At 54.0% G+C, this 15,192-nt stretch overlaps 4 protein-coding genes across 4 annotated transcripts; all 4 read left to right on the top strand.

The window, feature by feature from the left end:
* Nucleotides 1–739: 739 nt before the first annotated feature.
* Triagg1_6794 (uncharacterized protein) lies at nt 740–3,242 on the top strand (the record flags this gene model as incomplete). Its single annotated transcript, XM_062901457.1, has 2 exons — nt 740–2,926; nt 2,988–3,242. The coding sequence occupies 2 exons, from the start codon at nt 740–742 to the stop codon at nt 3,240–3,242; spliced, it is 2,442 nt and encodes an 813-aa protein (XP_062754122.1).
* A 699-nt stretch (nt 3,243–3,941) lies between these two features.
* Triagg1_6793 (uncharacterized protein) lies at nt 3,942–6,293 on the top strand (the record flags this gene model as incomplete). Its single annotated transcript, XM_062901456.1, has 4 exons — nt 3,942–3,955; nt 4,049–4,302; nt 4,523–6,093; nt 6,150–6,293. The coding sequence occupies 4 exons, from the start codon at nt 3,942–3,944 to the stop codon at nt 6,291–6,293; spliced, it is 1,983 nt and encodes a 660-aa protein (XP_062754121.1).
* Nucleotides 6,294–7,593: 1,300 nt separating this feature from the next.
* Nucleotides 7,594–9,633, top strand: Triagg1_6792 (uncharacterized protein; the record flags this gene model as incomplete). The annotated part of the gene is made up of 1 exon (XM_062901455.1): nt 7,594–9,633. The coding sequence occupies one exon, from the start codon at nt 7,594–7,596 to the stop codon at nt 9,631–9,633; it is 2,040 nt and encodes a 679-aa protein (XP_062754120.1).
* Nucleotides 9,634–10,341: 708 nt separating this feature from the next.
* Triagg1_6791 (uncharacterized protein) lies at nt 10,342–12,465 on the top strand (the record flags this gene model as incomplete). Its single annotated transcript, XM_062901454.1, has 2 exons — nt 10,342–11,520; nt 11,584–12,465. The coding sequence occupies 2 exons, from the start codon at nt 10,342–10,344 to the stop codon at nt 12,463–12,465; spliced, it is 2,061 nt and encodes a 686-aa protein (XP_062754119.1).
* Between the last annotated feature and the right edge of the window lie 2,727 nt (nt 12,466–15,192).

The following is a 15,192-nucleotide window of genomic DNA, read 5'->3' as shown; positions in this document are numbered from 1 at the left end:
GGAGGAGCTGCCGCGGAAAACATCTCCAGTCTGGTGCTGTAGATCTGCAGCTCTCAGGAGACTTCTCCACGGAATGATATGCGCCAAATCATCATGCTACTCTCCCCCTTCTTCATTGGGTTTTGTAGTTTTGCCAAGTCCACGGGCAAAAGATGATTCGGTACTCTTTTGAGGACAAGTTCAATTACACGGCGAAATGCGAATGTCAGAGCTTTGACCTAATATGGTCAAATGTACCAATATGCCGAAAATAGACACAACCGCAGGTAAAAGGCATCGGGGACCAAACTGCGCATTGATTATAGCTGTTCAGGCTGAGATTTACATGGGTTGTTTATGCTCAGCAAAGACATGTAGATTCGTTCGTCCAACATTTGATACGACAAACTTTGTATATTGCGGCGTTTTAAGCGTTTAAGAGTGATGCTGGCTTATATAACGAGACCGTCTCGCGCGCCGGTTAAGCCCCGGCTCCGTGCCGACGCAAACGCTCACCCGTTGCTGGGGCGAATCTGATTGGTGGAGTGGCGCATCGCGAGGCAACTGCGATAGCCTTCCCAGCGAACCTCAACTTCAACTTCACAACGCGTCTTCCACCCAGTGCTCCCTCATCAGATTTTATTGCAGTGATATTGCGTATCAATCTGTCCCATCGGTACCGCTTGTCGTGTTGTATTTCGCAGCTGCCAGCCCTTGCCCATCCGCCGAGTATTAGCGCGCACCCGATCGGCGAACGACAATGAATACCGCCCCGGGCCAGATGGCCCAGCAAGGCCAGCCCCAGCCTCAGGGCGTACAGGCTCCTGCTGCTCAGAACCGGCCTCCCATGTACCAGCCAGGCCAGATCAAGAACCTCCCATATCTAAGCGATGACGAGAAGACCAAGTACGAGCAAGGATTGCGGGGCCTCTGGACCAAGATGAATGGATCCCCAAGCAACAGCCCGGACCAAATTGCTGCTCGACTGAAGATTATAGAGTTCTCCAAGATGTTGATTACCAAGATTCAACAGCGGAGAACTCATGCTGCTCAGCAACAACAGCAGCAGCAGCAGCAACAACAACCTCAAGCCCGTCCACCAGGAGCACAAGCGCAAGGACAGGCGCAACCGGCCCCGAATGCCGCTCTGCAAGCCCAAGCCCAGGCCCAGCAACAGGCTCAACAGCAGGCTCAAGCACAAGCACAAGCCCAGGCTCAAGCTCAAGCTCAGGCACAAGCTCAGGCACAGGCTCAACAGCAGGCTCAACAGGCTCAGTCACAAGCACAGCAACAAAAGCCACCAGGTGCAGGAAACAATGAAGCTACGGCTACTGGCGCAGTTGGTCAGGCACAGAATGCCCAAGCACCAGCGACGGCAACGGCCGCTGCCGCTGCTGCTGCGGCGCAACGTCCCAAGATACCCGAAGCCTACGTGCAGCATGTTAATAAGATGACATTTCGGCCCCCAGTGCAGCTTGCAGACAAGTCTGTCGAGGCCGCCAAGTGGATCGAAGAAATGAAAGAACGATATGCCCGAGCTCTCATGACTATGGAAACTACTAAGAATAAGGTTGCTAGCTGGGAGAAGTTGATAACCGACCGGGCAGCTCAAGGAAACCCTCTCAAGGAGGAGGAGCAGCGGCAAATCCAGCTGAGAAAAGACCAACAACTCAAACTATACGCTGAAGCCCACAAGTGGGTGGAAGGCGTTCGAAAGCAGCAGGGAACTCTTCAACAAGCACAGGCTCATGCCAACCAAGCAACTGCTGGCGTCACCGGCGCCGCTCATGCTGCAACTCAGCCAGGCAACGCTACTCCAGTCATGCCGGCTGCCTCTCCAGCCGTAGCAGCTGTCAGCAAGCCCCAGAACGCCGCGCAAATGGCCAGCAATGCTGCCGCAGAGGCCGCCAAAAACCAGCAACAGATGGCTGGTGCCAATCGAGTCCCAGGTCCAAATGGCGTTGCGTCTACGCCTACACAGCAGCCGCAAGCACGGCCCGTTCCGAACGCGGCCGTCACAGGGCAGCAGCATATGCAAGGCCAACAGCAGATGCAACCGCAGATGCAACAACAGATGCAGGCACCACAGCAACCGCAACCACCGCAGCAGCAGATGCAGATGCAGATGCAGCAACAGCAACAGCAACAGCAGCAACAACAACAGCAGCAACAACAACAGCAGCAGCAGCAGCAGCAACAGCAACAACAGGCACAGCTGCATCAACAGGCACAGCTGCAACAACAGGTGCAACCTCAAGGGCAGCCCCAAGGACAACCTCAGCCACAGGTGCAAATCAAGACGGAACCACCGCGGCCCGCACCAGTCAACACCGCTCTCGCTTCGGCTGCTGCACAGGCCCAGGTTGCTCAACAGACTGCATCTCCTGCTCAAGCAGCAGCGCGGGTACCAACCCCACAAACTGCAACACCCGTCGCTGGCCCAGGACAGCCAACACGAGCTCTCAGCCACTCAGCAGCAATGTCTCTCGCTAACCAGAGAGCGGCTGGAAGCACTCCTGGAAGCGCACCCCTGCCCAACCAGTCTGCAAACGTCAACACGGCTGCCGTTACGGCCACCACCACCAACCCAAATATGGGAGCTCAACTGCAGCAGGGCCATCCCCACGCCCACCCTACGCAGCAGCAGCCTACCGTCCAGCCGAGAATGCCGATCCCCAAGCAGCTACCAGAAAAGGCTACTGCAGTGCCTCAGGGAGTGGCCGTTGGCGGCGGCGTCGTTCCCGGACGGCCAACCATGTCCCAAGGCGGAGGAACGGTGGGAGGTGTCATGAATCAGCCAGCAGTTCCTAGGGTACCCGCATACAACCACGACGCTGAGGGTGACCACGTGCTCAGCAAGAAGAAACTGGATGAGCTTGTACGCCAAGTTTGCGGAGGATTTGCAGAGGGCCAAGATGGCAACCTCTTGACTCCAGAAGTAGAGGAGGTAAGGATACATTCTTTTAATGAAGTGAATGCACTATGGGCTTGACTAACCGTTACGATAGAGCGTTCTAAACCTCGCCGATTCGTTTGTTGACAATGTCCTGCACGCGGCATGCAGAAACTCCAAGGAACGAGGCTCCAAGGTGCTCGAGATACGTGACATCCAGCTTGTACTAGAGCGAACTTACAACATCCGCGTTCCGGGCTACTCTTCGGATGAGCTACGTACGGTACGCAAGGTTCAGCCTTCTACGGGCTGGATCGCAAAGATGAGTGCTGTGCAAGCTGCCAAGGTGATGCCCGGAAAGGGCGAGTAATGGATTTGGAGATTGAACAACTATTGTCAATTTCACGATGGAATTTGGGTGCAATCATGAGCACAGCTGCTGCAGCTGCTGCAAATGTTGTTGAACTTTGGGATTGGACGGTAATGAGAATCGGTACGAAACGGCGTTTCAGGAAAGGACAATACCTGGCTAGGTGGCCATTTACTAGTTTACTTTGCTTTTCATCTAAAAGGGCCAGCATCCCCGGATGCCAAGGTCTGGCTGGCTGGTCTTGCGGGATATGGGCAATCATTGTGATTTTTTCGTCTCAACGCTCGGGGAGGGAGATGGCTTGAGGATATAGATGGAGGTTGGCAGTCAAAATAGTCCTAAATTGCAGCATTGAATCTGGCACCTCTTGTCGTGAGGCTGGGGTGAATCCTTTAGTAATGGGATCGCAACATGGCAGTCTTGCCTGATTTGGCTCGTGGTGGATGAGAAATGCAGCAAAGTTGCTCATACCGAATCCCATCTCCATCTTTACCTTGATAATCAGTAGGTATCTTTTTACTTGATATAAGGTACTTGTTGTTTGTTGTTTGTTATCATCACCTTTAGTAGTACTGGTGATGCGTTCAATGCACCCCAATGTCGTGAGTTATTGCTGGCCACTCTCGTGCTTGTAGGCACCAGGATGGCAGACGTCACTAAGGTGGTGGCCAGCCCCACAGCTCGCACGGCTTATCAGAGATGCACGGCATTAGGTAAGTCCACGCTACCTCTGCGCCCGCCCACAGCGCCGCCAAACTCGTGGTACCGCGACATTGCTAGCCTTGTCCCTCATACGGCACCTCTAGGTACCTGTTCCAGCACTTCTCCCACGTCCCCAAGCTTCGAACCTTCCACCTGCTCCAGACGCCGAGATTCACAACAAACAAGCCTCAGCGTTCGCAGCTCGACTCCCTCCGGCTTCGGCTTTTCCAGAAGCTCCCCACGATCTCGAGTCCTCTGGCTCTTCTGCTGGCCTTGGTCTCTGTCTCTGTACCGCCCTCGTGTCGTGGACAGACAACATACGCACCGTTGACGTCTGAAGGGCCCAACAACAAAGACGGTCCATCCACCCCGTCGGTTTCGAATCAATCGCACACGCTTTTCCTCTTATCCCTCTAGAACCCCGAGGGGCGGCATACAAGACTTTTTGCGGCATCCTCAGCTTAAGATTCTGCCCGCCATGCCTAGCAAAACACCCCACAACAATGGTAACGAACCTCCCCCCCTTCAAAATTGACATCAGGAAGATCAAGGAAGCTAAGATGGAAGATGAAAAGCAGCCAAGGATGGCGACGAGAGTATGACCGTAGTTGTGCCCCCGTCCAAATCCTCCAAGAAGCCTGCTCCCTCGACCGATGCGGAAGGCGACGTGGCAATGGACGTGGATAAGACCGAGGAGGAGGAAAAGGTTGACCCGGCTGTGCAAGCTGTAATAGGTGAGCAAAACCAGGCAAAGGTGGTGTTATGTATATCTGATGAGCGCATGTTTTCTGACGCATGCTTTGTTGCATTGCTCCCTGTAGACATCAAGGCCAACTTTGCCCTCCTTGACCGTGCGGTTACGCTCTTCGACGCTCGCTTCTCCCTGCGCGCTCTTCGATCCATCTCCCTCATCCGCAAACACCTGTCGCCAGATGTCATTGCACAGGCGATTGCCGACACATTCCCCGCCACCTCGGCGTCCGCCAGCATTGCAAAGGCCCTTTTAGCTGCGGTTGGCCGAGAGGATGTTACGCTTGGCCGGGCTACCGGCGCTGAGATGGACGTGGACACCGACGCAAAGGCTGCCAAGAACGGCTCCTCCAAGAAGGAGGTAAAGGAGATCATCCCCGAGATCGACGTGTTCCTGGGTATCTTGGTCCAGGTCTATCTCTTCGATGCCAAGAAATACCAGCAGGGAGCCGACTTTTCCAAGTACCTGTCGGATCGTATCCAGACCCTGAACCGCCGAACGCTGGACAGCCTCTCGGCCAAGGTTTACTTTTACTTTTCGCTCTTCTGCGAGTACATCGCCCCGTTGCCGCCGTCTCCCGAATCGCCCATTGTCGCCATTCGACCTACCCTTCTAGCCGTCCTCCGAACCGCCGTCTTGCGCAAGGACATTGATACTCAGGCTTCGGTCATCGTTCTGCTCCTAAGAAACTATCTGCTGACGTCGCACATCAAGCAAGCCGATCTGCTTGTCTCACATACGCAGTTCCCCGAGAATGCCGCCAACAACCAAGTGGCACGATTCTTGTACTATCTTGGACGGATCCGAGCTATCCAGCTGCGATACACGGAGGCACACGAGCACCTCACAGCCGCCACCCGTAAGGCGCCGTCGAGCGGCTGTGCCGTGGGCTTCTCACAAACCGCCACTAAGCTGTTGCTGGTCGTCGAACTGTTGATGGGAGACATCCCCGACAGAGCTACCTTCCGACAACCGTCTCTGGAGGACGCTCTCCACCCGTATTTCTTGCTGGTCCGAGCCGTGCGAGTGGGTAACTTGGAGGACTTTGAGACTACCATTGCCGATAATGCCGACATTTTCAAGCGGGACGGCACTTACACACTTATCCTCCGCCTGCGTCAGAACGTCATCAAGACGGGTATTCGAATGATGTCGCTGTCGTACTCACGCATCTCCCTTCGTGACATTTGCATCCGCCTGCATCTTGGCAGCGAAGAGTCTGCCGAATACATTGTTGCCAAGGCCATTCGAGATGGCGTGATTGAAGCTACTCTGGACCGGGAGAAGGGATTCATGAAGAGCAAGGAAGTGGGTGATGTGTACGCCACAAGAGAGCCCGGAGAGGCCTTCCACGACCGTATTCGGGCGTGCCTTGCCCTTCATGACGAGAGTGTCAAGGTGAGTTTTTCTTTCATCTTCTTTTGTATAATTACGCGAGCTAACACGATTAACAGGCCATGCGCTTCCCGATGAATCAACATCGCCTTGAGCTCAAGAATGCTCAAGAGGCACGCGAACGGGAGAGGGAAATGGCCAAGGAGATTCAAGAAGGAGATCTGGATGATGACGACCTTGGCGGAGATTTGGATGGCATTTAATAATTTTTCTTTCACTCCGCTGATGTGTTTACTATGGCTACCTCTTTCCCTCCCCATGACATCAAAACAATAGCCCCGAATTGTCAATCGGGATCTTTTGGGACAGTTTCTTTTCTTGATGCCAATTGTGTGTGCCTCGCCTCGAAATGTTTTGATGGGTGGCAGTGGGAGCATTTCAGTGATGTGAGCGTGAGTTGGTTTAACCTCATACCCAGGGGGTCGGTAGACGTGAAAAGTAGCAGGGATTGGGCCTTTTAAGAGCATAGAGCAGTGCATCTGCAGGGACACGGCGGGTAAATGACGAATTCCTTGACGTTAGATAAAGAGTTTTTGCAGAGATAAAGAAACGTAGCGAAGCTGGTGATGCTTTGTGATGTTGCAGGTTTGGGGGCGAAGGGGACGGAGCCGGGAGTAGCAGCCAGCTCATCCTTCTGGGTCAAGTAACAGTCAATTGGCCACGGGATTCATTGCTTAGTGTTATTTGTTTGTTTACTTTCCTCTAAATAGAAATTTCCTGACGGGAATTCATCTCGTTCACGAATCGAATCGAATCAAGGCTCGCTTATGCGGGAGGCCAACAGGCAGTATTTAGCGTAGGCCAAAACGGCAAATAAAGATAATCGCCGGATCGGTTCCACGAGATTCTTTTTCTGCCTAGCTAGCCCCCCCCAAGAACAAACGGGGAGGGGATGCATGCAGCCTTACGCCCTTTTGCCGACTGTTGCTTTTAAACTTACATTTTGACGCCCTGTCGTGCGTGATGCACTGCCGTTAATGTTCGATCTGATTCGATTGAGCTGGGGGGGTTGGTGGCTTTTTTTTTTTTTTTTTTTTTTTGACTCACAGCACAGCACAGCACAGCCCCTTGTTTGTTTTTCGATCGGCGAGCTGGTTTTGGAGTTGGAGAAGAGTTGGAGTACATGCGCCCTTTTGATATGTCGGGTGTGGCGATGACGATGATCCTGTATTAGGATTTGTTTTATTCTTGGAGTAAATTGGGAGATTGAGGCTGAGGGGTGAGGGGAGGCGTTTGGGCTGATTGGTGAATTTTGTTGATGCGGATGACTGTTTGCTGGTTGAATGTCAGTTGTCTTCCCTTTCTTGAGGGTTTCTGTGTGTGTCTCTCTCTGAGTATATACAAGTGTTTATATATATATATATATATATATATATATATATAGGTATATATAAGAGGGTTGGATGCCGCTTCGTTTTGGGGGGTAGATATCAATCGTCTACCCTGGTAGCATCTTGGCTCCGACTCGACAAAGTACTACATCGTCACTCGCAATTCTTCACCATGGCTTCCGCCACACAAGTCGAGCTGCTCGGGGATTCTAATCCGTCTCTCGTGATTCGAATCAAACCAGACAATGGTTCCAACACAGACTCCAACGTCTCCACGAACGAGGCAATCTACTTGGCCGGGCTCTGCCGTTCTGCCCTCAACAACCTGACCACTTACATGGTCGATGTGCTCAAACCGTCGCAAGGTTACACTGCGGACGATATCCTCGCCCTTCCACTTGATAAGAACAGGATCGAAGACATCTTATACGACCTGCCTAGCCGCAAATCTACTCGCCACAACCTAGCTGTAGCCATAGCTTCGCTGCTGCATCCGGTCCACGATGGCTCACTCACGGCTATTATCCGTTATGACGCCGATCGAGTTCGTCTCCGCGCGTGGGCGTCTCTGCAGCGTCGCTACGACCTGTTGCAGGCCACCAAACGCAACGGCAAAATGGCTCCTGGTATGACTGGCGGTGTTGAAGCTGGTGTTCAGGCACCTGCGTGGGCCAGCCGTATCACCAGACAGGGACGATGGGATCAGGCGAGGAAGCCGGTTTCGTTAGACGGCCCCAAGGCAATTCCCATGCCGGTGAGAGTTGCTCAGGAGGCGGAACTGGCGCCCTTCTTCGCGCACTTGTCCAACAGCGGCAGCCACGAGATTGACGGCGTCGAGGGCGCCGTCGAGCTTCATGACGGTAATGGAGAGCCGTACTATAGCGTTCGCGGCGCAGAGTTCCGCAAAGGGGTCGTGTATGAGGATGGCCGGATGGATCTTTGCAAAATGGTCGTCGGCCCTGACCATATCGAGCGCCTGATGTATAGTTTGCGGACTAACAAGCACGTCCGACACTTTTTGCTGGGCAATAACATCATTGGCCCAGCTGGTGTTGATGCCATTTCTCGATTCATCACCGAGTTTCCAGAGCGCATGGAGACTTGGTATCTTGCTGGAAACTGCATCCAGGGAGGGGAGAGCTTCAGGATGCTGGTGAATGCGTTGATCAAGTCGCGGGCCGTGTCCAACGTCTGGTTGAAGCGGAATCCTCTTGGCCCGGATGCTGCTGAGGACGTGTATCGTCTCATCACTGAGACGAAGAATCTGCACACGCTGGATCTTGATCAGACTGAGCTTGGAAACCGTGGTGTGGCCGAGTTGTTTACTCGCCTGGCCGCCTATTCTCCCCCTGATGGCGGCAAGCTCCCCCTTCGACACATCTACATGAACGGCCTCGGCATCTCGACCGAGGGCGCTGCTGCTGTGGGCAAGTTCCTCGCCTCGCCACATTCCGGCGTGACGTCCATCTACATGTCCTGCAATCCCATCGGCGACGAGGGTGCTCAGGCCCTGGCTGCCGCACTGCCCGAGGCACCGTATCTGGCTCGACTGTTCGTACAATCGGTTGGAGTCAGCACCCAAGGTGCCATGGCGCTGTGCGAGGCCTTGACCGGGCACCCCGGCATCAGATCTCTGGATATCGGCCAGGCATATGCCACGGAAGATCTTGACCAAGCGTATAATTATGTGGAAGACGACGCAATCCCAGCCATGACTCGACTCTTCAGGGGCACGCCTCAGCTGCAGTACTTCAACTTGGGACACTGCGCCACCACTCCGCCGGGTCTCCTCACGTTGACCCCGGCGATTCTCGAGAATCCTAGTATTGTGTACTTCTTTGCGACGTCGATTCTTGCCGACCCATCCCGGAAAAGCGCGGCTTTTATACCATCCATCGACACGGCATTTCCTCATCCAGATGCTCCCTCTACGGAACAAGTCAAGTCAGACAAAGCCATACGGGGGCATCTCGAAGCCAATGTGAAGGCGACCTTTGGACAGGACATGTCATATGCGGATTTCATGGCTGAAGAGAAACGCTGGCTTGTCAATGACAGAGTGGTGCGCAAAATCGACAGCGTGTATCGCAACCGAGATGCCGGACTGGCACGACGCCGCTTGCTGACTCTGGTGAAAGATTGGGAAGAGGGCGATGATACTTTGCAGAGAGTCATGAATGCTCAGGGGGCGCCGAGCTGTTCTCTGCGATGAGCTTTGTCTCTTTTTTTCTCATGTATACCAAGTCTCTATTTAGGGGGGATATCGTTCGTTGGTGTCTTTGTTTTGAAATATTGAAAAATGGAAAAGAAAGGGAAAAAACCAGAAAATGAATAAAACCCGGAATTTTATAGTCTATGCTTGCCATCTTCATCAGAGTATTGCTGCGATTGTAAAAGCCTTGTTTGATGCCCCAGTTTGATCTGATGCCTGCTTGTGTGACGTCGATCATGAAATGCTGCATGATGACCTGCCCACCATAAGAGGCCGCATCAAGTCCAGATCGTGAGAATCCATCCTGAAATGCAGATGCGCATTCAATGAGATGCTCGTGAAGGCATCAAGGTACAAAGCAGAAGCTGCACGAGAAACTCAGCTCATGTACGCCCTTTACGCGACCCCACGTGACAGGTCCAAACGCGGGCTTCTTCCTCCCGCAAACCACCAAAGCTTCCCATCTGGCTATTCTTCACCAGCCCTCAACACGCCAAATCACTTTGTACTGACTGCTCTATACCGCTCTGAAAACGCTTATTTGAACCGTCGCTTTCTCCTGCTGCTCCTAGATGGCTTCGTCGCTTCCGTGTCCGCATCCAGCCGTCCCGTGACATCCCCAGCCCATGCTCGACCAGTCTCGAGAGCGGCTCCTTTTAACCATTCGCATCCCAGCAACGAGGCTGCTCTGGCCCCCAGCATCAAGCGATGCCGCAAAAGCGCAAGCGACCAGACGAGCCCGATCCTGCGTCTGCGTCTGCGTCTGCGTCTGCGTCTGACCAGCAGCCCGATCCTACATCCTCCACGCGCCGTGCGACGCGTCAGACTCCTGTGCTGCCTCCTCCGGTTCCCGCCTCTGCGCTTGTGCCGCCGACGCCTGCGCCTCCAGTCGCCTCGACGCACAAGATGACCGCTCCTGTGCCCGCCGTCACCGCCGTTCCTCTGCCTCCGATCCTCGTGGCCGATCCGCTGAAGCGAGCCGCGCGCAATGGCCCTCGTCCTCCTGGCGCGCAGGCCGATCCACTCCCGCCTCCTCCTCCTGCTGCCGCTCAGCCTCTCCCGAATCTCCTAAACATCCCGACAGCTGCCTCCCGCAGCGCGATGCCCTCGTCGCTCCCGCCCGGCTCCAGAGCTACCGTGGCTGCTGCCCCCATCCCCCCCAAGCGGACAGCTGCCATGGCCGAGATGAGCAATAGTGCCCCTTCCAAAGAACGTAGGCGGCCTTCGGACCTGGTTGCGCCCGAGATCACGTACCATGTCCCTCAGGCGAACCAGCATGGCCGACAGTCTTCGTTAGTGAGGCCTCACGGGCCTTCGGCGCCGCCTCCAAGACTAGATAAGATGGGACCAGCACCAATGGTAATCACACCAGTGCTACCTCCTAAGCCGCCGACGTTGCCCGTGTCTGATCGGCCGCCTCCGAGGACGGATCGTAACATTGACAAGGTTGTTTTGGGGAACCTATGTTTCCGTACGTGGTATCCAAGCTATTACGGTAAAGAGGTTCTGGGAGCTACATCAGGCAATGCCAAGGGGGGCAGCAAGGACGGGCTTCTTGACGCGGCTGGAAAGGGGCCGTCAAAGAAGGAGAAAGACGGCCTGCCCATGCTGGAGAGGCTGTATGTCTGTCCTAGCTGCTTCAAGTACGCCAAAGAGCTCGTGGCTTGGTGGGGTCACGTCAAGCTGTGCCAGCAGCGAGCTCATGTTCCAGGGAACAAGATATATGTGCATCCCAAAGGCAGGCGGACCGTGTACGTTGCGCAGGATGGCGGTCGAGGTCCGGGACAGAAAAAGCGGCGAGGAGAAGGAAACATACGATACGTCGAGGAAGTTGTTCAGGATGAGGGAGAATGGAGCCTCTGGGAGGTGGACGGAGAGCAGGATGTGGTGAGTCCCACCACTCAACGATTGGCCTCCTCGCTAGCTAACAACTAACCTTTCTTGTCTCAGCTCTTCTGCCAGAACTTGTCCCTCTTTGCGAAGCTCTTCCTAGATAACAAGTCCGTCTTCTTCGACGTGACAGGTTTCAACTACTTCTTATTGGTATACACACCACCAAGCGTAGAAACGCCATCCGGTATGCCTGCCGCCCCTGTGACGCCGCAAATTACAGGCTTCTTTTCAAAAGAGAAGATGTCTTGGGACAACAATAACCTGGCATGTATCCTCATATTCCCTCCGTGGCAACGCAAGGGACTCGGCGCCCTCCTCATGGGCGCCTCCTACGAAATCTCGCGAAGAGAAGGCATCATGGGCGGTCCGGAGAAGCCCATATCTGATTTGGGCAAGAAGGGATATCAGCGGTTCTGGGCCGGAGAGATTGCCCGGTGGCTGCTTAGCCTGGACGTTGCGCGGACGGATCAGGAACAGGGCCAGGAGACACTTGTCGATGTGGAGGACTGCAGCCAAGCGACGTGGATTACACCGGAGGACTGCTTGGGGGTGTTGAGAGACATGGGTGTCGTGGAGGATGCTGGCGTGGGGCCTGGAAAGCCAGAGCCTTTGGAGGACCAGCAAGTCCACCTTTCTGAAGAAGACAAGAAGAAGAAACAAGCAGCAGCGGCCAACGAGGAAGATGCGGCGAAACAGAACATCAAAGGAGCATCGGCCGAGGTAGAAGATGAGAAGCTAAAGCCCAAGCCGGCCGTCAAGCAGGTTCCGCGAGTCCGGGTCGACAAGGAGGCGGTGCGGCGATATGTGGCTGCTCATCGGCTGCTTTTGGAGAAGACGTGTGATTCGGACGGCTTCATAGAGGGATACGCAATGAAGACGGCGGAAAAGGCAGCCAGCGAAAGTGCGGAATCTAGACACGAGGCTTCGGCAAGGGGATAGCGTATAGAGGATAGAGGGATGCGGATGGGGCCTTGGCGCAATGGGAATTACAATGATACCCCCCTTTTGATTTTTTTTTTTTGATACATCGTTTGCTCGCTTGATTGCTATTTTTACTGTCTTGATTCGTTGCTGGCTGATTGATGGTCCCCGCGAGGTTACCGTGCTTCTCCTTAAGAACTGGATGCCACTCTATAGACTATCGTCTTTGGCCATCCGATGTTATAGGAGGTAGTAGACGGCAGCCGGATCCTAGCTCTATCCCGAGAGGGTTGCACAACAAGCCGAATTAGGTCTGGACACGTCTACAGATACAACCCTATTGCTCTGTGACTCGCTCAAATAGGAAATCAAGCGCATCGACGGAGCAGAGATGGCTTCCGAGGAGGCTCTTCAAGTCTCTCGCGCCGGCTTGGTGACAACTTGGGCACCCGCCTTCAGTTAGACACCATGTGAGAAAGGAGAAGAAGAAGTACTACGAGTCCGCATCGTGTCAGACCAAGAAACAAAAGACCTTGCCTCGGGTCATACAACATGTACTCCTACAGCAATGCGCGATATAGAACATCTCACGAGGGCAGAAAATCTACGCATCATTCTCCATAGTTTTAGGACCCGAATAATTCTCGTCAGATAGGAGCCAGGCAGAACAAAGAGACAAGACAAGACCCCCTGCCAGCCTGTCGCACATCCTTGCCAATTTCCACATCGGAGCAAAAAGAGAGCCGCTACGTTGCAACAAGGCCAAGTGCGAGTGGGAAAGCTAGACCCTTGCGACAGACGCGCTGCGTGGGATGAATGCATGCCTGAGGACAAGGGGGGTGTGGGAAAAAAAGCAAAAGGTGAGGCGGCAGATTGACAGATCCATCTGGTTGGTCTTGAGCCTAAGGCAACCTCGCCCTGATGCATGGTGAGCTTTCTGACAACCTGTCGGTTGCGCGCAAGATTCCTGTTCGGGTAACTTGGTATATCAATCTGCATCAAGTTGAATATGCAAGTGAGCCGACAACTGTTTCCTGACATTGCAGCTGTTCGTCCTTGGAGTTGTAAGAGTCATTGCAGCGTTTCGCCAACAGCTCGACTGACTCGTTGGGCGACCAAAACTCAAGCGCACATCCGTATTTCGTGCACGTTACCGCACAGTTTCTCGCTGCAGGGTTCGGCTCTGTACGATACGCAGCTGCAAATGCTCGTGCGTGACCAGATCCGCCCGTCCCATAGCAAGCCGTGTTATCTGCTCAAATGCGGTATTTTGCGACATTCCTTCGGTCCCTGAGCAAATGCGATAATGCCGCCTCTTCAAGGGTTCCAAGTCAATTGCTGAGCCGGGCTAGAGTGGACCCTGATTTGCCAGCTGAGCGAGGCTCGGGATCATGGAAAAAATTTTCGCATCCGCCATCGGCTTTGTGCTCCGTAAAATTTGGGCCGAGCAGCCGGGCCATTGGTCGGTCACCGCCAGACATCCACCCCCTGCTATTGCGTCGTCAATGTAACGCGGCGGCGAGAATAGCGGCGGCAATAGCGCTGGAAGAGGGTGTTGGGCATCTCGCTCTCATTGGACACACCGTGACGCTGGAAAGGGCACAGCGATATTGATTGAGACCTCAGCTTCCCAGGGCAACGTCATACTGCACCGTAGCAGCGGCCAAGGTGCGGCAAGGTTCGGCAGTCAGCGTTCCAGAGCATGCTGCGGAATACCGCGTGTCGCCTTGTAGCCGGTACCGTTGCATTCAACCGTGGCATTCGGCCTGCAGTTTTGTTCATCTGTTATCGTGATCCATTATCCAGGGTTGTCTCATCATCGTGCGTCGATGCCTGTACCGGACACTTGGTCGAGGACCGGGAGGTATGATGGACGGAAGGGCGGACGGAGCTCGGTATTAGTCGTCGCATGTACGAGTGGCAGCGGCCGGTAGGAGGATTTGCTGTGAAGCCGAACAAGGTCACCCTGCCACTGCATTCGCTGGGAGGGGGGTTCGGTACACATCCATATCATAGGTATGGTGCCTGCAGCAAAGGCGGTTGGGCATTTGACCAAAACTTTCAAAGAAAAGGTCGGGGAGAAGCGGCAGGAATACGGCTTCCCTTTTATACCGCTACGCAAACTTTGCTTCTTGCAAGCAATGGAAGAGTCATCAGGGGCCCCAGCCCAGGTCTGACGACAGCTCGAGCCTCGAGCACTCGAGCAGAGCTGCGACTCCTGTCCCCATCCTTATCTCAATGGCATCAACTGGTTCCGAAAACACACGTCTTGTACTCGGCCTCGAGGTATAGTTGCGATTCCACAACACTGCCCGTCACTGTGTAAGCTCCCTTGGAGATACCTTGAGTCCATGTACTTGACTCTTCCTTTTCCTCCTTCACACCCCTCCCATAATAATTCGTGACCGCAACAGGCCAGGCAGAGACGCAATCAAAGTCGACAAACCCTTGCAGGTCCACCCACGTGTCAGGCACCCAATTGTCTGGGTTGTTCTGAGCTGTACAGGCACAGGGCGGCATACGAGGTATCCGGCCAAATTGGCCCCGGTGGGCCGCGTACCGACAAGGGGTGCTGTAAGTGGGGCAGTTAAGTCACTCAGTAAGTACACTAAACGTATGCACAGCAACAGCTACCCTATAACTAAATAAACTATAGAAATACACATATTAGATATAAATAAAAATGTTTAAAAATAAAACCCTAGGTAGAATATATATAATATAGTATATAGAATTTTTAAAAGA

The sequence above is a fragment of the Trichoderma aggressivum genome (assembly GCF_033847375.1).
Source record: "Trichoderma aggressivum f. europaeum strain CBS 100526 chromosome Unknown scaffold_028, whole genome shotgun sequence".
Taxonomy (NCBI): Eukaryota; Fungi; Ascomycota; class Sordariomycetes; order Hypocreales; family Hypocreaceae; genus Trichoderma; species Trichoderma aggressivum.
This window is presented reverse-complemented; position numbering and strand designations above follow the sequence as displayed.